General features: G+C 40.6%; 1 protein-coding gene across 2 annotated transcripts in view; it reads right to left on the minus strand.

The window, feature by feature from the left end:
* The window catches only part of ETF1 (eukaryotic translation termination factor 1), a 50890-nt gene extending 27768 nt beyond the window's left edge, over positions 1 to 23122 (minus strand). The window contains exons 1-2 of one of the 2 annotated variants that reach the window (XM_089478100.1): positions 22884 to 23122; positions 22468 to 22589 (exon numbers count right to left, since the gene is read on the minus strand). In XM_089478100.1, coding sequence (XP_089334226.1) covers positions 22468 to 22553 — 86 coding nt within the window. In that variant the 5' untranslated portion in view covers positions 22554 to 22589; positions 22884 to 23122. Of the gene's footprint in view, positions 1 to 22467; positions 22650 to 22883 lie in introns of those variants that run through there. The other variant, XM_089478101.1, reaches the window with a different exon arrangement.
* Between the last annotated feature and the right edge of the window lie 203 nt (positions 23123 to 23325).

The raw sequence follows: 23325 nt of genomic DNA on the forward strand, positions 1-23325 counted from the left end.
GGGTAACCTACCAATCTGCTCAGCTTTTGAACTTCTGAATGGAGTCTCTGCACAGGCACAAAACACTATTGTGTGAGGCACAAAGACCATGATGAAGAAGATATAAAGAGTTTTCCCAATTTAGCAGTCGGGTCATCACTTCAACAGCACTGCCATTGACAAAGGCCACCACATTATGGAAATAAAATTTATTTCAATAAATAGATAAATAAAATATTTACTTTATTTCAGCATAGAAACAGAAATAGTTTCCATGCCTTTAAAAATATAAAAACAGGATTCACTAAGTAAAGTTGGGAAAGACTGAGGTGTGACAAGATTACACTCTTTAAATACCTGAAGGACTGAAAGAGAAGAGGGAGCAGACCTGTTCTCTGCTACTCCAGAGTGTAAGACAAGGTCAAATGGATTTAAGTTATAGGATAGAATTTTACTGAACATCAGAATGGACTTCTTGACAGTAAGAGTGGTTCAGCAATGGAACCAATTGCCTAGAGAGGCTGCAAAATCTCCTTTGGATGTCTTCAAAAAGCTCCCTGAAAGTGTACTGAAAAACTGAAGTGTATCTTTCTCTTGCAAGTTTATTCTCCTGTCCTCACCAATACAAGGGCCAGCATCTCTAGAGTCTGGGATGTGGATTTTCACTTGTCGCATGTAAGTTGTAGATTTAGTATTGAGACAACAGTGCAATGCAATTCTATCATCAGCACCCCTCCTGTATTTAATTTATCTTTCGGTCCTACAGTTTCTGATACAGCTACAGAAAGCAACAAGTTGTACAAACTCCAACAGTACGAAAATGTTTGAAATTCCTTGTGCAAGAACTACATTTTTAAGTGCCCAGGAAACCAAACACAAGCCATTTTCTTTGCCTTTCTCATAATCCTCTCTATTGGAAAGTATTATAGAAGGCTATCATTGTAGAAATATGTCTTAATGGAAATTCACTAGAGATTGTATCTTTAACTTGGTGCTCCCAAACTGGTCAAAGAACTCTCAAATGTTCTGTTGCACAGTATTAACCTTTCCAATATATCCCTCATTATTCCATAAATACAATTAGCTAGCCTATTGTGGCATGTAACAATGGATTCTAGTCAACAGCAGCAGTACCTCCTGCATCTGGGAAAACTATTATGGCACTTTCAAACTCAAAGAAAAACTCATGCAGTAGCATGGCATTTACATCCACAAGCCCATCTAACACATGAAGGATGCTCAGAGGGGCAATATCTGCAGTCACAACAGCACCATCTCTTTCATTCTTAAGGTAAGGAGTACCCAGGTACTTCTACAACAAGAGTAGAAACTCTGGAGCCCTGCTGCAGCTGCTGAAACCCACTGCCAGTCCCCCAAAGCCTACCTCATATTTTCTTTAAAAATACTTTACAGATTTGGCACAGCTTTGGGACAATCTTTGCCCAGGAACTGCACTATATGCATAAAAATGTGCAAAAACACCACACACAGTACTTGTTTTTGTATGAAACCCTCTCAATGTCAGTGAAAAAAATTGCCCCTTTGTACTTGTCCACTTCTGTTCTACAGTGTTCCTTCCCAGATGTTCAAGAAATGATCAACACAACATGCAGTCTCTCCTGGTTTACAGGAGCGGCAGCTGTAGTAATGCACCAGTATAGACACCATGGGATGGCACAGTTTGGTGTGGGCAAACAAGTGAGTGGAGCTCCCATCAAGACTCACCACTGGTTATGCTGGTTAGCTCTGATGAGAGCTGCACTCCAGTATGTGGTCACAAATTGCCTGCTACAGTGCAGCTGAACAAGAGAGGAAGCAAATACAAATTAGGGAGTGTTTTGTTCTAAGGCCTTGTTTGTTAAACTGCTTCTCATTCCATACTCCAGCAAAGTATTTCATGTTAGCACTTTTTGTTACATCAGGAACCTTTGTTGCATGTGCTGTTACTTTACAAAGTACAGTGGTGCCTCGGGTTACGAAATTAATTCGTTCCGCTGTCAATTTCGTAACCCGAAAGGCTTTCGCAAGCCGAATCCCCATAGGCGCTAATGGGGAAAAGCCGCGATTTCGTGTGAAATCGCGCAGAAAAGCACCAAAAGTTTTTTCGTAACCCGAAAAAACTTTCTTAACCCGGAACAATAATTTCCTATGGGTTTTTTTCGTATCCTGAAAATTTCGTAACCTGGGTATTTCGTATCCCGAGGTACCACTGTATCTAAATAGTATGAGACTGGTAATTGATTTTAATGGTATCCAAGCATATAATTTAAATATAGATAAATGGGAAGTATGTAGCATCTATGACTGCTTATTCGTATAATAGATCATCAATTCTACAACTGATTAGTGGATTTATACTGTGGTCTAGTAAGATATATTTTTCAGTTCAGAAGATGTACAGAATACATTATATATGTGTAGAATTGAAAAACAACTGTGTTATTCTGAATCAAAGGGATATTTGTAAGCACTCTTAAGACTGAGAGAAAGGTTTATAGCATAATCTTTCATAGAGTGCGGGCCTGTACAGACTGGCACAATTCACTGGCTTCCTGGAGGTATGGGGGCATGGTATATGAACAATACATGCCCCAACACTGCCCCAAAGCCGGAGTCATGCTGCCCTGCTGCACACCTGTGGCATTTAGATGGCGCACATTGCAGGAGTGCCGAAAACCCGTGACGGTGATGGAAAGAGTGGCTTTTTAGTGCAAAAAGAAGTGGAATTTTGTCGCTTCTTTTTGGGCTGGAAAAATGCTGCATCGGGGCTGTGGCATGTGGTTGCCATGCCCCCGATCTGACGATCAAAGGTGTGGGTGGCAGCAAGCTGATCCTTTAGGGCCGTCTCTTTTGGCTCTGAGTTTACTTTTGCATCTGATGAAGTAGACTTAGGTCCAAAACACACTGTAAAAACAATCCACTTTGAAACTACTTTAACTGCCCTCACTCAGTGGTAGGGAATTCTGGGAACTGTCATTGTGTGAGGTATTTAGCCTTCTCTGTCAGAGAATGCTAATGCTGCACTAAACTATAATTCCCAGGATTCCCTAACACTGAGCCAGGGCAGCAATAGTAGTCTCAAACTGGATTATTTCTGCAGTGTCTTTTGGACCTTAGTCTATGAAAGCTTATGGCACAAACCTTTCTATCAGTCACCAAAGTGCTACAATATCCCTTTTGATATTATATGTATAAGTATTACAGCAGCCAATCAGGTTAGAGCTGTAAAGGATGTTTCAATTACTTTCTAAGCCAGCAAGGAAGGAAGGACTGGATGTATAGATGTGCTTAGGTTCTCAATAATTTCAAATCTATCCAAACAGTTCAATGGAAAGATTCCTCTATGAAAGTCACATTTCCATTCAGTTATATCTCAGCAACTGCATCAAGTTAAAGCTAGTTCACATGAAGGCTCATTTCCACCTCGGTAACTGTTCAAGAGTGCTATACAAATAGCTCAATAACAAAACTGCCTGTTATTTTTTGATGATCTTTTAAAAATATAAAGCAATTCTATCTTGTTGACTGCAATGCTACTCAAAGTGGTGGCCCATGGACTGGAATCAGTCCACAAGTCATCAGCTGCTGGTCCCTGGAGAGTTTCCAGGAAAGAAATAAAAGATACAGTATAGCCGATGGGTTCAAATATGGTACTGGTCTCTGGCAGACTGAGGAAATACAGTTGCAAGTCCTCCATGTCAGGTAGCCCGAGAAGCACTATTGTACAGCATTGTACAGCATAGTGCCGCCACCTACTGGTTAAAGAAGCAAGGAGTACCATGAAGAGAAATGGTAACCAAACGTACTGATAGCAGAGCTGTCCTGCCTTAATCAAGATTCAGATTAACTTTCACTATACTGTAGTTTCACTGCTCTAGAAACTGATCTCCGGAAACTGTCAATTATTCAGAAGAGTTTGAATCCTCAGTTAACTCAGTTAGTAATTATGTGCTACGAGTTGAAAACTAGAGCTCATAATACCAGGATGTCTAAACTAGCTCAAAACATGAGCTAGTTTAGACATCCTGGTATTATGAGCTCTAGTTTTCAACTCGTAGCACATAATCACAGGCTAATGGAAAAAATTTAAGAAGCAACCCCCATGAACATGTTTTGTTTCAGACCAAAAAAATCACACATTTTAAGGCAAAAGGTGTGTGAGCCTGCCAATTACCATGAACTACTTAGAGTCTGTTTTTACAAAACTCTTTGTAATCTCTCTACTGCACCATAGTGGTAGAAGTGTGAACTAGGCCAGGCCTACGTTATAGGGCCATAATATTGATATACAGCACCATGAATGACAAAATTATTAAAGCAGTCATTACTCTAACACTTCACAAATGGAAGAATTAGCTAACACGAACCAAGGCATTTCATCATGTACAGTATGTATATGTGAAACCAGCCTAAATGATCCAAGCAGAACTCAGTAAGTCAGCCCTGACTCAGTGGGTATAACTCAAGTTCAGACTAACAAATACATTTTGGCCAGTATTTCACTGAAGTATTAACATCCAGGAGTTCTTACACAAAAGACCAGTAGGGCATCTGACTGTTCTCTCAATTCACGCAAGCTGGTTTATGGATTATCATTAGACTGCTAGAATGAGTGCCAATTACCAGGCCTATATAAACAGCAGATGCAGCAACATTCCCATCCGCTCTGGTTACTAGGCCATTATAGCAGTTACTAAGCTGCAGAAAACAAACAAACTCATAAGTAAACGCTATGTATGAATGTTAGGCGTTGGTACTGTAACTGGTTCAGTGTTTGTATTTCTGGTGACTAGTTTGTTCTCTAAAAATGGAATGGAGTACATAGTTCATTCATTCAACCACAGGAATGGACCTCTCTGCGAACTCACACTGGAATGACGTTAGCACTAGCCAGAAGGAATAGGCTTTTCATATGTTTGATTACCATTTTCTTCTCTTTTAAAATTTTTTTATCTACTAGACTGTATGACTGTAGGTTATGGCCATCTTATCTCTATATTTTGTGTGTGTGTGTGTGTGTGTGTATACACACACATACATTCTGCTTAGAAAATATTAAAGCCCCTTGCTAAGTGCTTTTTAGGCCCCTCATGACCATTTAGTAGGAAATGATTCCTAGCACTGGCACACAAGTGCTCAAGGATACCACTTCTTAAAAAGAAATCAGGTATGTGTTTACTTACAGACTCCAAGGCATGTGATAGAATGAAATATGAAATTTCCATCTTATGACATGTAGCCATTTTCCCATTCAAGAAAAAAAATTGAGCAGAGAATGATTAAAATGTAGACTGCCAGCTAGCTGTGATCTAAATAATTACAGTAAAGATGTAACTATATAAGTGACAAAGCCAACAAACGTTTAGTTTGCTTCATGCACAACTGTTGTGCTCCCTTAGATTTGCATCTGTACCATAATGCTGCATAATTAAATCATAAGAACTCTTTATTTCTATCATGTTCTCTCACACAATACACAAACACACTGATGAGAGAGAGAGAGAGAGAGAGAGAGAGAGAGAGAGAGAGAGATTTCAGATATGACCGACTTCTCAGAAAAGGAGAACAAGGATTGGAGAAATTCCATCCATCTCCTGAAGCTATTGCCGAGATATTAACGTGCATAACTCAGTTTTAAAATAATTTACTTTCAGAATAAATGTTTTCATACATGTATGAGACTGTCAATTTTGACATTAAACATTTTTAATCAGAACTAGTTACTGAGCTGAAAGCTTGCCAATGCAATTTCAAAATAGAGTCCTATTTTGGCCAGATCTTAAGTGTGGAACGCTTCAGATTCCACACCCATGGCGAAAATCCCACTCTAGACCAGAGTGACATTTGTCCCCTCAGTGCCAGACCATGCGTATGAAAAAGTAAAATACACAACTCTACAGCCTATTCTAGACTTATGCCACACTTGCATTTAATTTCACCTAGTAGCCATGGCAGAAAAGAAAACCATGCAGGTGCAAGCGAGGGGGCATGCTTCCTTCAGTTTCTCTTTCACAAACATGTTCTGTTTTATGCTGACTGCAAAGAAAGGGCAAGCTCCTTCATCTCTGGTCAGAATGAAAACACTAAGGGAATGGGCTGGAAGGGGATGGAGTGATCCATTCCTGTCACCATATCGCTTGGTAGAAATATATTTTATCAGCTTGCTGGCACTGTGTACCTCCATGTTGGAATGGAAGAGGGAAGTCATTACTTCTGTTCCGGTCATGGAAATACAGGCTACACACAGCTAGGACAAGAGATATGGCAGGTCAGAAACTTTTGTGGGCTGATTACAAGTTCATTACAATTAATTCTGGTTGCATTTTCTTTAAGAAACTTCAAATGTCACTATTTAGACATGACTGAATTTATTTTCAAAGCCTGCTATAAAATATCCAGACCAGAAATCAGACGCACTTCAATTTTTTAATGAAGTGGTTCTCAAGTATGAATGTTCTTCAAAAAACACTCAGTGTCAAGAAGGACAATGAGGCATAGATCAGTTTACAGGAAGTAAGCAACAGCACAAGGACATACAAGCTTAAAGAAAATTCTGATGGCCCGGGGATTGCCCTCCTTATTAGTTCCTGATCTGGAACACAGCTACTGGTTAGGCAACTACCTCCTTATGCTTTCTTATGGCTCTGTGGAACTCAATGAGCAACCACCCACCTTTATATAATGTAGGTAGGGCATGATTCTTCCCCTCTGGTCTAAAACTGGAGTTGTTCCTATATGTGAAAGGACATACTGTACACATTCAATCATATACAGGACAGGCAGGCATTCTTTTAAAAGAGAGACCAGAGAGCCATCTGTCATGAATGCTTTGATTCTATATTTCTGCATGGCAGGGTGTTGGACTGGATGGTCTCCTCCAGCTCTATGACTCTCCCTGTTTTCTCCCTATGCATGTGATATAACCACATCTATCATCCATTACCCTAATCATCACTTCTCATTGGATTATGGTACAGTAATGAAACCATATTTTCTCAACAATGGCAATACTGCAGGCATTTCTCCACGCCTGAATTCAGGAAATCTTGGGGTACCTTAAAGCCTCTCTTGGGAGGCTACTACTGCTTCATTTATTTGCAGATAAATCAGCAAAGATCAATGCAGCCCAGGGTCTTCCCAACTTGCCAAAAAGGCAAGTAAAATGGCATCTCAGTCTTTCCAAGGCATACTTCAGCCCTTTTCACTCTTCAGGAGTGTAACCAAGGGAATGTTAATCTACTATCTACACATGAAACTGAATTAACCAATCGGTCAGATGCATGCATGCATTCATTCCAACATATGAAATTGACCAGCCAATTCATACAATAAGAGAAAGAGAAGCATAGTGAGCATTTGAATAGAAACGGAAAACAGCAGCAGATAACCATGAAATGGCAAATCTTCATAAGAGACCATGTAGGAAGCATCACACACTGCCACTCAAATATGTTTACTGTATCCCAAGACTTTTAGTTTTCCAGCTTAGATGGGCTCAAGCTGTTGGCTTTGAGTTGTTATTTTAAGATTCATCAACCATAGCCTTATTACTAAGTCTTTTAAAATTATAAGTTTAGGAGTTTGTTTTGTGTACCAGAAATGAATGGAATCAACAGTCCTTTCACACAAAAATCAACTGCTGGATTCTTCTCCCCAAATACCGATAAAAAACCTTTTAAATTTAGAAATATACTTTAGATGAAGGAAATCAGAAATCCTATCAATCAATAACTGAGAGTTGGAAACCTTTGCTACTGTACTGGACATCATCCAGATATTTTTTTTTTATAAAGAAATCCTCAATTACTTTCCTCTTATCTGTTCTAATGTATTATTCAAGAAAATAAGATGCAAGAACTGTTTGTGTAAAAGATAATATTTTAAGGACCCGAAGAACACAGAGGGTTATTTACTGGCTGTGGAGGGTTAATTTGAAAGCTGCATCCAACTCTGTGATTCTATGATTCTGAAAAAGCTTCTAACAAGACGCCAGATAGACTCCAGTACCAACTGAATGCTTAAAGCATCATAAGGGAATCTGGTACCTGTATGGAAGGGTAGGGACATGGTGGCTCAATAGTAAATATGCTTACTCTGACAACTGTAAGACTGGCAGGTTGGCAGTTCAAGGTCCAGGTGCTGCATGACGAAGTGAGCTCCCGCCACCAGTCCCAGTTTCTACCAACCCAGCAGTTTGAAAGCATGTAAAAGTGCAAGTAAATAAATAGGTACCACTTCAGTGGGAATGTAACAGCGTTCGGTGCAGCCATGCTAGCCACAGGGTCACTGGAGTTGTCTTTGACAACGCTGTCTCTTTGGCTTTGTAACAGAGATGAGCACCGCTCCCTACAATCAGACATGACTTGACAATCTTTTCAAAGGAGAAACCATTATGGATTTTTTTTAACTTTATGGAAAGGTAAGTTAGTACCTACTTCAGCTGCTCAGACTAGGCCCTCAGCAAACAGACAAAATGTAACAGGAGCTCTATTCAAGTCAAGATGGCAGTAGGACTCACTTCTTCATTGCATTAGGCAGGTATGTATTACTCTGATTGTCTTCTCTAAGCATGGGATGTAAAATTCCCCAGCTCTAAATCAGTCCAAACACTGATCCTCTGGCTATTATGATCCTGGAGAAATTCCTGTTCAGATTAACACATTCCAGTTTGTTCAAACACTCTGCACGCTTCCTCTCAAGGCAGCCTTATTGTAGATGTGAACACTTCAAAGCATCAGAATCACTAGCCTGACTTGTGTCCAGAATTCAATTGGTATGTATTCATTTATTAAATTTGTATCTTTTTTCCTGCCAAATAGATTTAAGGCAGCTAACCAATAACTTAATATATAAATACATTTAAAAAGAAAACAAATAAAACAGAAACATAATACACAAAAATATAAGGAAAAATCAAACATAACAATAAAAATGAGTGGACGGGGAAGGGTCTTCCTTCAACAGCCAATCATTTTAAAATGCCAAAGGCATTTGAATAAATATATCTAAAAGCAAGAGGACAAAAAAGAGGACACCAACCTTGCCTCCCTTGGCACAGTTTTAGAGCCTGGGTTAAGAAAGCATAGCTGCATCTGCACTGAAGAAATAATCCGGTTCAACTGCCATGGCTTGATGCTATGGAATTCTGGCAACTGTAGTTTTGTGAGACACTTAGCCTTTCCATTCCTAACCCAATATACCTCTGATGGTGGTGGAACCAAGAGATTCCACCAAAGACAAAACCCAGGCACCTTCATAGGGAAGACAGCCTAGTTTCATGTTTTATAGGGCCTTCTAGAATGAGCTTTAAACTGTGTTCAGAAACAGACGTGTTGCTGGTACACGCTTTCAGATGGCACTGTCCTCCATCTAGACATTGCTATATTATTTTACAGAACAGTGAAATTAAAAACCATGCTGTCAACATGCTTCGAGCAAATGGGTTTACTTTCACTCTTTAAACAAAAGAACAAAGTGCTAAGTTGATAGTATTCTTCTGCTCCACTGCACAGTTACATATCAGATTGGAAAAATGTAGTCAAACTGTTTATGGTCCAATGGAAAAGTATACTTGAGACATTAGCCCTGGTGAAGACATCAACTTATAAGAAGGTAATAATAATCGAACTGTGACCACTGTACCAAATACTTAAAACTTTCAAACCATAACCACTTTTTAAACCATAAGAACATGAATACTTAAAACTTTAAAAAGCATAAGAACTTTTTCTTAATGTACTAAACTGAGTCAGAGTAAATACACAAGAAAGAATCAAATCCTCCCTGTAATCAGTTCTGATCAGTGTGGCCACATTTCCACCATTTTCTTTTCTAGGGCAGGGGTGGGGGGAAATGCCCCTTAGGTGACATGCATTCTCCTCCTGTCTGATTTTGCACTCCCAAACTCATTCACTGGCATAGAAATTACCAATGTGTGGTAAAAGGCAAATTGAGTAGTGCAATGTCAGTGTGAGCTTCATCTGGCCCACAGAAACTTCTACCCTTTTCAGAGGCATCCTCAAGGAGCGTATCCTAGAATAGAAACAGGAGATAACTACAATATATGTCACAGTGGCTAAACATCTATAGGAACAAGGAAAAGTTAGTTCATCATCCATAACCATGCAAACACACTTCTACAGCTAAAGTTTGGACTTCCAGGTTCTGCGATGAATCCAAGAATATATCAAAATTAAAAGAAAAGAGGTAGGTGTTACCAGAAGGTACAACTTCTTCATCAATTTGCCCTCTATCTACCCATGGGTAGTACAAATCTACTCGTCTCTGCCTATTAGAAAGGGCAAAGAAGAAGGATGGTAGGCACTATTTATATACTGACAATACTAGATTCTCAAAATCAGATGGCCTTTCCCATTATATATCAATACTGATCATAGACCAATACAGAACTGTGACCTCCCCAATAGGATACCTTTGTAGCACCATTCCTTGAAGTCATCTAGATAATAAGAATTTAACTGCTGCAGTTAGATAGTTGCTAACCAGACAAAACAAACAATGAAACTGTGTCTCATTAATTTACAAACATTTGTAGTAGGAAGCACAACAAAACATTTCTACTTTGGACAGAAAAATGTGTTGGAAAGGGTCAAAAACCAAAAAGGATTTACATGAGACTAGTAAAAGGATTATGCCTTGAATATTTTTCTTAATTTCTATGGACCTTGCAGAGTTGGTCACTAAAATCTTAAATTTAAATTGCAGAAATTTTATTTTTGAAGCTTCCTCTTCAAGCTAAATTTTGTGTTGAGGAATAATTGTTTACTGAAAAACTTAATGGACAGAAGAGTTGATAAGATTAGGAATGATCATACTGTTAAGCCCAAATAATAATCATCATTTTTTATTCTAGATACTGTAGTAATGTTCTCAAACACAATGATTATAGTAAATTGGACCCAGTGTATCTATAAAATTTGAGGATTTAAGTGTTAAAACATGACAAGAACCAAAGCTGTGGGGAGGATTGTTATCCTAGCAGTAAAACGTAATGTGTGCATAAAGTCCAAGGTTCAGCACATCCAGTCAAAGTCATGAGAGATGTTCATAAAAGTGGCAAGTGGAGCTAGGAACAGGAAATTATTCCATGCAGCATCATTTACCAAGAATCTCTAGGCTTAGTGTCATAAAAAGCCAGCTATTAACTAACTTGTCTCCTTTAACTCCATGTAGGCACACACATGTTCAAAGGTCAGTTTTAAAAAGGGAAGCTGTGACATAACAAAACCGGAACTTTACATCTATTCTAACAGGGAAAAATACCACCTTTGTACTACATAAAACAATTGTTACACACATTTTACTGTAAATTTTGACCAATCGGGAAAACATACCTATGTAAAAAGAAGTCAGCTATGAAACACCACAGTTTCTACATATATAAAATTCCTTTCCCATCATTTTGTCTCAGAAAACCATCTCATATCATTATACAGGTTGAATCTCCCTTATCCAAAACACCTGGGACCAGATACATTTTGGATTTTGAAATATTTGCATATACTGTGCATAATGATATATCTTCGAGATGGATCAGAAGTTTAAACAAGCAATTTATTTATGTTTTGTATACCCCTTATAAACAATAATTTTGTACATGAAATTAAGTTTGTGTACACTGACCCATCAGAAAGCAATGGTATCACTGTTTCAGCCATTCATATGGACAACTTTGAATTTTGGAGTATTTTGGATTTCAGAATTCCGGATAAGGAAGACTTAACCTGTACTTTAAATCTAAGCAAAAGCATGCATTTAACCAAAAAATGTTTGGAAGTCTGACTGTTTATTGTCCTCACAGATGCACTTTCCCCACAGTTGTGCTATGGTGGCAAGGGACGGCTGACAAAATTTGTCAGCTCAAAGTAGCTTACTTCTTACTTCTCCAATGCTTTACTTCCTTCATGACTCTGATGACCTTTCAGTTTTCTGCCTTTTGCACCACTGTCCATGCAGGTGTAATTAAACTGGATTCCAACCATAAGAACTCATGTGAATCTTAGGAAGCATAACAGATCTGGGCTAGGCTGATTTTAGTTTGTAGGCAAACTAATGTACAGCCACCCTGTTATGAAGGAATTCTTGTCTTTGTTGTACCGCTGACTTTCCATTATTAATGAATTAAAACATTTAGCCTGTACTGAAAAATAAATGGGAAGGAAAACTACTTCAATTTTCCCCCAGAAGCAATTCCGGGGGCAAGCTGAAAGTTTTAGTCAGGTCAACTCAACTATTAACAAAACAGAAGTCATTTCAATAGTAATTTCCCATGAATCATTGTACCCATTCTTTTAACAGATAAATATAAGAATCAGAAGATGAACAGATTCAGAGGAGCATCTGTTGGAGAATGGGATAGGTTTCTCAAATTTCTTCCTGACGTTTCGCCAGCATCTGTGGCTGGCATCTAAGTGGGAGGCGGAAAGGCAGTGTGGCATAGTGGTTGGAGTGTTGGACTATGATTCTGGAGACCAAGATTCAAATCTCTGCTCAGCTACAAAACCTATCACACTCTTTCAGCTTCAGATAGAAGCAAAGGCAAAGCTAGCCTGAACAAATCTTGTCAAGACAACCCTGTGATAGATTTCCCTTAGGGTCACCGTAAATCAGAAATGACTTAAAGGCACACAATAAACAATCCTGTTAACATACTTAAATTCCAGAGTATAGTTACAGGAATGTGAAGGATCACAGGACTAGATGAATTTTTACTTCAGGCTCTACCATCCCTGCTTGCATTGTGAATACGAGTAAAACCCATGAATTTTTTGGACATTAAAACTGCATGCATACTGATTGTAGCTGGTTTCTTTACTTCAAAAGAAGTGTCTACAGTTCCACCCTTGCCAGTGATCAGGTTTTAGGGAAGTATACAATACACGTTTGTAACAAAGCTAGGTTTAATTTTGGAAAATAAAAGTGTATTTAGTGATATAATAGTGATATTATGTCCATCAGGTGGGCGAGTCAGTATTGTATGTTTATTTTTGCTTAAATAATTTGGTCTAGTTTGCTTTGCTATTTTGTTAGTATTGTCTGTATTTTATAAATAATTAATAAATGTGTTTGTGAGTGTATTTATGTTTTTATAGCAACGGCAAGTACATTTCTATACTGCTTATCAGTGCACTTAACTCTAAGCAGTTTAAAATGTGTAAGCTATTTGTTTATCCAAATCCCCTTTCCCTGTTTGATATGTTTGTTTATAAATAATAAAATCTAATTTTTAAAAAAAATAAAACGTGTAAGCTAGCTGGTTATTCATTTTAGCAACCTATGGAAGGATGCTAGGCTGAGTCAACCCTGAGCCCCGGCTGGTATTGAACTCATAACCTTGTGGTTTATGAGTGAGTGGCTGCAGTGCAGGCATTTAACTACTACGCCACCAGTAGTAAAAAAAGAAAAATTATGTATATTAGAGGGGGAAGACTTTGAATGACTACAAGGTGTCAGTTTTACACCTCATGTATGTAAAATGTCTCAAAATAATTCAGAGAAAAACAGTAACTAGCAAGAAAACTAGGAACCAATAAAGGAGCCAGTTAAGCCTCTTCCAAACAACAACTGAATTAAGTGTTCTATAAAGTACTATGGGGTAATGGAAAGATACAGTTGTTAGTATGAGAAATAAGGCTAGTCTCTAGGACTACACTATGGGATACTAAATACTTGTAGGTCTGGGGAGATTTCTGATTATTTTTAAAGCAGCACAAAGTTACATAACCTAAAGCTGTGACTGGCAATTTTTGGCCTACAGACAGCACACAGTCCATGAAAGACTGCCCGAAGATTTCAGAAAATATAATCCCTCTCATTGTTGTTGTGTGACTTCTAGTCATTTCTGACCTACAGTGACCCTAAGGGGAAACCTATCAGGGGCTTTTCTTGTCAGAATTTGTTCAGAAAGGGGTTGCCCTTGCCCTTCTCTGAAGCTAAGTGTGTATGACTTCCCCGTGGTCACCCAGTAGGTTTCCATGTCTGAGTGGGGATTCAAATCCCCATCTCCCTGCACCCTAGTCCAACACTCAAACCACTTCACCATGCTGGCTCTCGCCAACTTTTAAAACTCAAGGCTTAACAGTACCATAATTGCCTATACAACTTCACTGCACTTGGGCTCCAAAATGTTTGACTATGGTTCCATGTGAGAAGAGAAACAGAATTACCAATGCAGTACTGATCAGCCAAAGAATCATCCCCTTTCATCTAGAAAGGAAAGCTACCTTTGTTACTAATTGGGGCCCTAAAGCTGAGATTGAGTAACATATATACATACAGGATGATAACTCTGAGCTCTTTGTTTTTGAGGTTCTGAAGCCTGAGGCATTGATGTAAGATAGGAAATTTTCCACAGAGAGGTTTTCATTCCTAGAAGTGCATAATGAATGGATACTAGTGAGATGGGCAGCTTCATATTTGCTATTTATTTTTCCCCGTCAGTGACTCTCTGGGAAACATTATATTAAATATGTCTGTCTCTTTCACATACAAACACCATTCATTTGTAAATGATAGGGAGAGGGGAACAGGTGGCAATCAAAATTTGGTATTCACATACAAGGATCCCAGTTGATTTAGGATCTAGAAATTCTTCCAGCTCAAAAAATTCCCAAGCATTTGCATTTCTGGGATAAAGATTATCTTGGAAATGGCAACTATTCACACTGTGAGATATGGAAGCCATTTATGCCAATTCTGTCATGCCACCTGACATATAGTTCAAAAGTCTCCAACCTTCTAGGGCAGATTTTCAGTGCGCAAAGAGGAATGTAGGAGGAAAAAAGAAGTAAGTATGGCTCTCCACTGTCCACCATTCCGTCAAGTGGGGGAATCCTGGGAACATTAGACACAGCCAGAACATGGAAGCTATCTATTCGAAAACAAGATAAAACTATATTTCTAAAGAAGAGCTTAGATAATGATAATCTCTATAATTTCTAATGGGCCAGGAATGTTAGTTAGTTCCAGCAAAAAACAGGAGCCCTAGTCATGTAGCAACTTAAAGACTAAAATGTAATACAAAGGAATTAGATGTCGCAGTAGTGGATGTACTACCATCACAGAACAGTGTATGTCATTTAATAATGAGTAGCATCTTGTCACAAGCCATATTCCAACAGAAATCCCCACCGTAACCCTCCTGTAGCCCCATATGCTGCACCCCTCCCAGCCGATGAGGTTCAAACTCCCTCAGAAATGGTACAGCCTTTAATGTAGGGTGACCGCAACTAGAGGCCAAAATTGCCAAATTCAGAGACAAAAATATAAAGTACTTCTGAACACACATGGAACTCTTGGATATCCATCCATTAAGAAGCCAAGCCCTCCCTCTAGTCCATCTCCCCTGATCCAGGCCTCGGAGGTAGAGAAGAACTGCTGGCCCTCATCCCCTTCCCCTCCACCACTCCCTTCTCCTTTTGTTTCGTGTCTTTTTAGATTGTAAGCCTAAGGGCAGGGAACCGTCTAATTAAAAAGACTGTATGTACAGCGCTGTGTAAATTTACAGCGCTTTATAAATAAAGGTTAATAATAATAATAATAATAATAATAATAATATGCAGCCTACATACAACACAACAGCTTACTTCTTTAAAACAAGTTTCCCAGAACTTCCAATTATGAACTCAAGACTTCTCTCTAACGTTTTTACCTGCTGACCTTAAAGAATAAACAAATTTATCTGGGAGAGGAAGAGAGAAAAAAGCTGCACATTTTCTTGTCGTGTCAAGATGGCTTCTCTCCCGTTTCTTCATGGAGGATGCTCATTTCCAATTTCTAGTCTAGCTTTGTCAATGTACACACTAATTTCAAAGAAAACGTGCAATACCATTCTGCTTAGCCAACAACTTAAGCTGACAGAAGTTGAAACATCAGTATGGTATGATAATTATCCAGTGCTGCATATACAGTTTAATGGTGCTGAGTATTGCTTTGTGCTGCCTGGGGTGTATGTCTTCAGAAAGAATATTAGCAGGAATCACTACTCACTTATAATATTGTATGTAGTCTCCTATTTAATCAGAACCTTCACATTTAGAAATGCAGTATGTTGACACCACTTTGCTTTTTAAGCAATCTCTACCCCCAAAGGAAGTTGCTTGGCATTAGAAAACTGTAAGGTAAGAAGAAAGAAAAGCCTTCCTCATAAAAAAAGCCAGTGTGTAGTCTTACTATGCTACATCGACAGTACACTGTATATGCCACACTAACATGCTTATACATGCAACAGTCAAATTACAAATCAAACAAGTGTAATACATCAGTTTCACAAGGACAAAGTGGATCTCAGATGTGTGGCAGATTCACACGTTGCCTTACTTCCTTATACATGGCTTTCTAAAAAGCCATTGAGATGCAAAAGTCTATGCAGTGCGCCTGCGCCATGCACGGGCATGTTTTACGCAGCTTCCAGCGTATGCGGAAGCCGCTTGGGGAAGGAAACAATGGTGCCCGTGGCACGTGCACACCGCTCTGCCACATGCACGCGCCCCATTATTTCCTATGGGGCTGGAGCATAGGCAGATTTTCCCTTACGCGGGAGAATCCGGAACGGATCCCCTGTGTAAGGAGAGAGCCCACTGTATTCATATTGTCTTGTGTAATGTTGGGAATGCAACTTTTTTAAAAAAATGTGCTGATGCACAGTTTTTGAAGGGTTATTTTTTTAGCTGGTTGCTCTTTCCAAGCATCTCAAAGATCTGGGCAAATTCTTCTATATTTTAGAAACTTAAAATGTTTTAAAATAGATCTTCTGGTAAGTAAAGCATTTATTTTGTTGCCTTCACAAGGGTAGAAGCCAACTCTTGAATTTGAGATTCAATAAAATCTTTACCCAATGCATTGGCTACAGGGAATAAGCAACACCACACGGGATGGGATTCACTGATCAAACATCAATGGGACATTTTGGAAGCTGAACCTTCTTGAGATATAGCACACTATCGGGACACATTTTACCTACTGAAAGGCATCATCTTTAGTTACTACGCCTTGATATTGTACAGTTGCCCCTCAGTTTTTGCAGGGGATCTGTTCCGGAAAACAACCACCACCCCCCACACAAAAATGGAAATCCGCCAATATTCTAGCCCTATTGGTTTGAATGGAAGCATGCCCCCGCAGGCGCCCCCCCATTTTAAGTCCCTCAATTTGCCCCTCACAAGTAAGCGAGGGATGAGGATTCAAAGTCCACAAAAACAGAAGGATGACTGTAATTAGTTTACACTTTGAACACAGCCACACTTCTATTGTCCTAATTATTTGAATGTGAGATTGTTAACACCATTCCTCAGAAATATCATTCTGAAGCTTTAGCAGCCTGAAATACTGCATGGCAACTATCAGCAATGACCAGCAGACTTCTGGCATCATTTTTTCTTTAAAAAAAGGCTATCAAAGCTTACTATCCATCCAGATCTATACCACTCAGTCCTGCACACATGCAGAAAAATATTCAAATTTCAGAAAACATTTTTAAAGGGCTGGCATCAGTAGATAGATACAAAGCAATGCCCATGGAACTTTGGGTCCTAACTTCTTCCAATGCAATCAAACATAATCTCTACTCTCCTAGTGAACTGCTATTTCAATAATGCATTTCCCTCTTTCTCCTGTCCCATCATGTAGCAAATAGGTATTTTTAGCTTCAACACAACTGAATCAAGAATGTTCCTCCAGTATTTGGATTCCAAGTATGTTCTCCATCTTAATATTGCGTATAAACTACTTACTCCTTTTGTGAAGGATAAATGCTAGTATAGTATATAAAAAAACATTAGACATTTCATTAGACATAAGTAGTGTCCAGTAAAACAGACCAGTAAACCTTAATTAGGATTTAACTACTGATCTGAAGTCATAAGAAAGTTGTAATGAAGAGGGGCAGAATAACGAAAACCAACACTCCCAAACTTTCCACAGAAACTGTAATACAGGAATTGCACTACATAAACTACCAAGAAAAACATTTTGCTGACAATATCTAGTGACAGGAGATCTCCTGGTTCCATCACATATTTTTGACTTTAATTTCAAGAAGCACCAGGCATTACAAACCACTTGGCTGGGCAACAGTTCCTCATCCAATATGGAGAACTCATTGTACTAAATCCAAAAACTACAAGCAGCAATACTTTTGTTGGGACAACTCCAAAGCACAACATACATCATGCAAGCTTTTGAAGCTTCACTGGCTTCTTCATAAGGCAAGGATGTTAAAAATCATATAGAACACAAATGGCGACATTGTTAAGAGTCACAGGCCTACATTCTGTTTGAGATGTTGTCAGTTAAGATGGTATTGAGGGAGTTTAATGCAGGTAGAGGCCACTTGCCTAGCCATCTAAGAGCAATAAAAGACGGTATAAAAGTTGAGCCTCCCTTATCTGGAATTATGAAATCCAAAATACTTCAAAAACCAAAATTGCCCACATAGATGGCTGAGATACTGATATCTTTGCTTTCTGATAGTTCAGTGTACACAAACTTTGTTTCATGTGTACAATTATTAAAAAATACTGTATAAAAGTACCTTCAGATTATGTGTATAAGGTGTATATGAAACATAAACAAATTTTGTGTTTACACTTGAATCTATTATGTACGTATATGCAAAAACACGCATTCCAAAATCACATATACAAATCAGAAATAAAGAACACGTCTGGTCCCAAGCATTTCAGATGAGGAATGCTCAGTCTGTAATAAAATTTCAACTCCATTAGCAACAGAAAAGTAACTTCTCTTGAGATCTAGCTGTCCCTGTCCTGGGCAAAGCTAACTGCTCCTTTCTTAGGCACAGAACATCCAATTTGTCAAGGAGTCCCTATACTGCTATATCTGGAAAAACACTTAGGTGCTATATAGATGAAATTTGTCAAACTGTAGTCTATTTAAAAGAGTTTTACCTTTGTTGGAGGTAGAAAACCTCAAAAAGTTAAGTCCCAGGACTTTGGTTCCCTCTTGGTTAGGATTCTCTTTTAAGATTCCCTGCTTAGGATTTTATAAAGCTTTCATTGAAAGAGCTGTCCCTAAAGCCCCTAATTTCTTTTAAATTTTGGAGATACTATTTCCCCCCCCTGCTCAAAATGGGTCAACACTAGTTTAAAACACAGCAGTTTAGTTCCCACAGGCCCAAAGCCTTTTTAGAAAACAAAACAAAAAAGGCTGAACATGAAAACAGAAGTGATGTGGCATTACTCTAAGTTACGCCAGGCATGCCAATGTGGCATGTGCTGGCACAGGTGTGAAAAAAGGCCCCTGTCCCCTGCATTAAAACAGATTTAGTTATTGAGTTTGAAGTCAAATGGCCTGGCCAGCCAGATACCAAACACTAACTTCATTTATGTTTAAAAAGAGCAAGTATCTGCTGCAACACAGCAGTCAAAAATGAATGCTTCATATACCTTGTTCCAAGCCTAGTTTGTTAGTCATATTAAATGGACTTAGCTAATTACACAGAAGCCTACAAAGAACAAACAAAATTAGTAGCAAATTTAATTTAATTACACTATATAAGGTACAACAAAGAGACAAAGTTTCCACATGAATCTAGGATAGCAGCTTGTCAGCAACCTCATTATGCCTCTTCAGCAACCTAAGCATTTATGGTTAAGCCATCCCTTTTACTAGGGTCCACTGTTTGGTTAGCTTTTATGGTGAGGAATTATTTGTCATCCCAACTGAATTCATGCAAAGACATCAGTATCTCTGGCACACACAGAGGAAGAGAAGGGTCACTTTATATCAAGTCTCCCTAGATTCTTAGAAGGGAATTCATACTGCTGCTTCCAAATATTGTCAAACCCCAACAAAATGTGAGAAAACAGATTCCTCCCCTCTCTGAAGTCTTCTGTGCATGGAGAGGGAAGAGATATGTACTCTGTCCTCCAGCTAGCAGGAAACATTGCTCTCTATTTCCAATGCATGGAGAACTGGGGCAAGTGAAGGGAAATAGGAGCTAGGAAAACAGGTGGCTTTCACAAGAGCAAAGATTACCAAAAAACACCCTCGCCCAACAATCGTATTTGTAGTTGTCATTCAAGGGACTAATGATTAAAAAAAATCACACCTGTCTTTAAAAGAAAAAGTTAAGAGCAGAAATAGTTATCAGCAAACAAAATCCTATGAGAACAGAAAAAAATTCATGGGGGGTGCACCTTTGTAGCCAGATTGTTTATATAGCAATCAAACTTGGCCACAGAATTCAAAGGAATTACTTTCTCCCTGATGTAAGACCCTTCCACACTAAGATTATCTGCCAAACAAGTCCCAACATGTCATTCTGTGAAGGTGGAACAACCCTGCCAGAGATATCACAGGGCAAAGAATAAAGAGTGGCAGGCTGCCCCACCTATCCATTTGGTTCTACATCTACGCATGGAGGCTGGAAAACATTTTCATGGAGACTTGAATCAGCTGCTTCATAAAGTGTAATACAGAGAAGAGGAGGGGGACTCTGGCTACTAATTCACCTCCGATATACAGGCATTTATTTTCTAGCTGGAGAATAAATGCTGAAACCTTCCATCACAAAAAACCCTCCTCCCACTCTCTTCACCTGTGGACTGTTGGTAGCCCGCTCCCATGGGAAGGCGAAGAAAGCATGTCTTGTGAAGTAGTGACACCAACATCTTGACAAAATGGGAGACCTGTGACTAACATAATCATTTTATAATTTTCTCCTCCTGCATGGTTTTTTAAAAACGCCTTTCCCTGATGAAGAAGCCAGTGGAGCTTCAAAAACCTACAACATGTATTTTATTCCTTGTGGTTGGCTTAATAAAACTATCACTATTTTGTGGATTTTGGGTGTTACTGTATTTTGCCACATGTCCATCATAGCTACCCCTGGACAGGGATCCATAGGAGCACTATGCCTAAAATCTTGGGCCTAAAATGGCCTGGATATAACTTGTTAGGGATGTGTATCTGAGAGAGAGAGTTTGTGTAAGAAAGAGAAAGCTGCTCTCAGAGATTTTGGTCCAAAACACACTGCAGAAATAATCCAGTCTGAGACCACTTTAAATACTCTGAAGAGGCAGTGAGCATTACCTGCTCTTCTCTTCTGTCTGTGAAGGTCCAAAACAAATTGCAGAAATAAGCTAGTTTGAGGCTGCTTTAACTGCCCTGGCTCAATGCTAGGGGATTCTGGGAGCTGTAGTTTTGTGAGACATTTAACCGTCTCTGTCAGAGAGCTCTGGGGCCACAACAAACCTCAATTCCCAGCATTCCTTTGCACTGAGCCTTGAGGGCAGTTAAAGAGGCCTCAAACTGGATTATCTGTACAGTGTGTTGTGGACCTTCAACTTAGACCTGACTCAGGACCTAGTTCACACACACACACAAGTGACCATGCACCTGAAAGTGGATGAAGGGAAGCTTTACTTTACTATATGATGCTCCCCACAAAGTCCCACTGTACAAGGAAATGGGGCTGGGGTGGCCACTGCGACTGGGTTTCTGGAACAGCTGCAATAAGGCCACTTTAAATACTCTGAGGAGGCAGTGAGTGGTATTTGCTCTTCTGTCTTCAAAGGTCCTGATTGGGAAATAATCCAGTTCGAGGCTGCTTTAACTGCCCTGGCTCAATGGCATGGAATTGTGGGAACTGTAGTTTTGTGGGACGTCGAGCCTTCTCTGTCAGAGAGCGCGCGCTCTGGTGCCACAACGAACTACAATTCCCAAGCACACACATAGACACACCATGCAGATGTGCCTCAACCGAATCAAAGTGTGTGTGTGGGGGGGGGGGGGCTTTAATTTAATATACACTTGTTCCTCCATATTTGCTAGGGTTAAGGGCACAAGACCCCCACTGAATATGGCAAATCTGCAAATAACAAAAGCACCATGTTTGTACCTGAGAGGACACCCTCTCTAGGAATCCCTAGGTCCTCCAGGGCAACTCTGTGGTCAATGTCTGACAGCCACTGGCCACAGAGTTGCTCTGGAGGAGCTACAAATGCTGAGTGGAGCGTCCTCTCTAGGAATCTCTAGGTCCTTCAGTGCAACTTTTGGTGAGGGTTGACCATAGAGTTGAACTGGAGGACCTAGAGATTCCTAGAGAGGACATATTAATATATGGAACGTGCCACAAATATGGAGGGATGAGTGTATTATGGCCCCCACAAAGCCCCGCCATTCAAGGAAACGGAGTGGGGGAGGGAAGGTGGAGGCCACTGAGGTGGGCCATGAACCAGGCCTTGGATGGACGAGGAGGCATTGAGCTCCAACCACCGCCAACACCAACCTCACAGGCGGATCGTTGGGGCTTTTTTTTGGGGGGGGGGAGAGAGAGAGCAGGAAGCTCACGTGGCTCCTCCAACCAAGGCGGCGGCGGTGGCGAGGAGGAGGAGGCCTGGGACGGCCAGATCCTAGCCTCGCCCAAACCTCGCCCGGTTTCTTAGGGACGGAGCCTCTTGCAACCCTTTCATATACATATCTATGGCTGCCCCGCTTTGCCCTCACCCTCGCGCCGCCTCCAGGCTCTTGATGAGCTTCTTGATCTTCCAGATCTCCACGTTCCTGTCGGCAGCGCTGGGATCGTCCGCCATCTTCTCCCTCCTCCTCCTCCGCCGCCCCTCCTGCGGCTGCGAATCAGGCCAAGGCCGCCCAACGACAGGGTGAAAATCGGAAGGGAAGAAGGAAAGAGAGAGGGAAGGAGGGAGAGAGGGAGGAAAGAAGGAGGGAGGGAGGGGGGAAAGAAGGGAGAGAGGGGGAGATGAGAGAGAGAGGTATAGTAAGTCTTTCCCCTTGGAGCTCCCTTTCCCTTCTCAGCGAGGAGCCTCGAGCGAGGCCCCCTCCCCTCCCCTCCCCTTCCCTTCCCCGCAAGGGTCTCGCGCCCCCCACAACGGGCCCCAAGGGGCGCGCGCTCCCACTCTCACCTCAGGCCCGCCGCCTCCCTCCTCCTCCTCCTGGCGCCTGGCTAGCTATCTCGCGCCGGCCTTCCTTCCTTCCTGCCTTCTCCTCTTCCTTCTTGTCCAGGCGGCGGCGGCGGCGGCGGCAGCAGCGAAGGTCTCCCCCCCCTCCCGCGACGGCGCTTGTGACGTAGCTAACCGGCTTCTTCTTCTGCTGCTGCTGCTTCCTTCCCTTTCCCCTTCCCTTCCTCCTCTTCTCCTTCCTGCTGCTGCTCTTCCCCCTCCCTCCCGCTCGCCGCCGCCTCCGCCTCCTCCTCCTCTCCTCCGCGCTGCTGCATGTGTTGCAATCGCCTCACTCACATGGGGCGGCACCTGACATCATTTCCGGTCCCCCCTCCAAAAAAAAAGAGAACAGAACAGCCAACACACGGGGAGGGAGGGGCCAACGAAGCCGTTCCGACACTTCTCC

Source organism: Sceloporus occidentalis, unplaced genomic scaffold (assembly GCF_023333645.1).
Source record: "Sceloporus occidentalis isolate IW3139 unplaced genomic scaffold, rSceOcc1.0.p SCAF_12, whole genome shotgun sequence".
Taxonomy (NCBI): domain Eukaryota; kingdom Metazoa; phylum Chordata; class Lepidosauria; order Squamata; family Phrynosomatidae; genus Sceloporus; species Sceloporus occidentalis.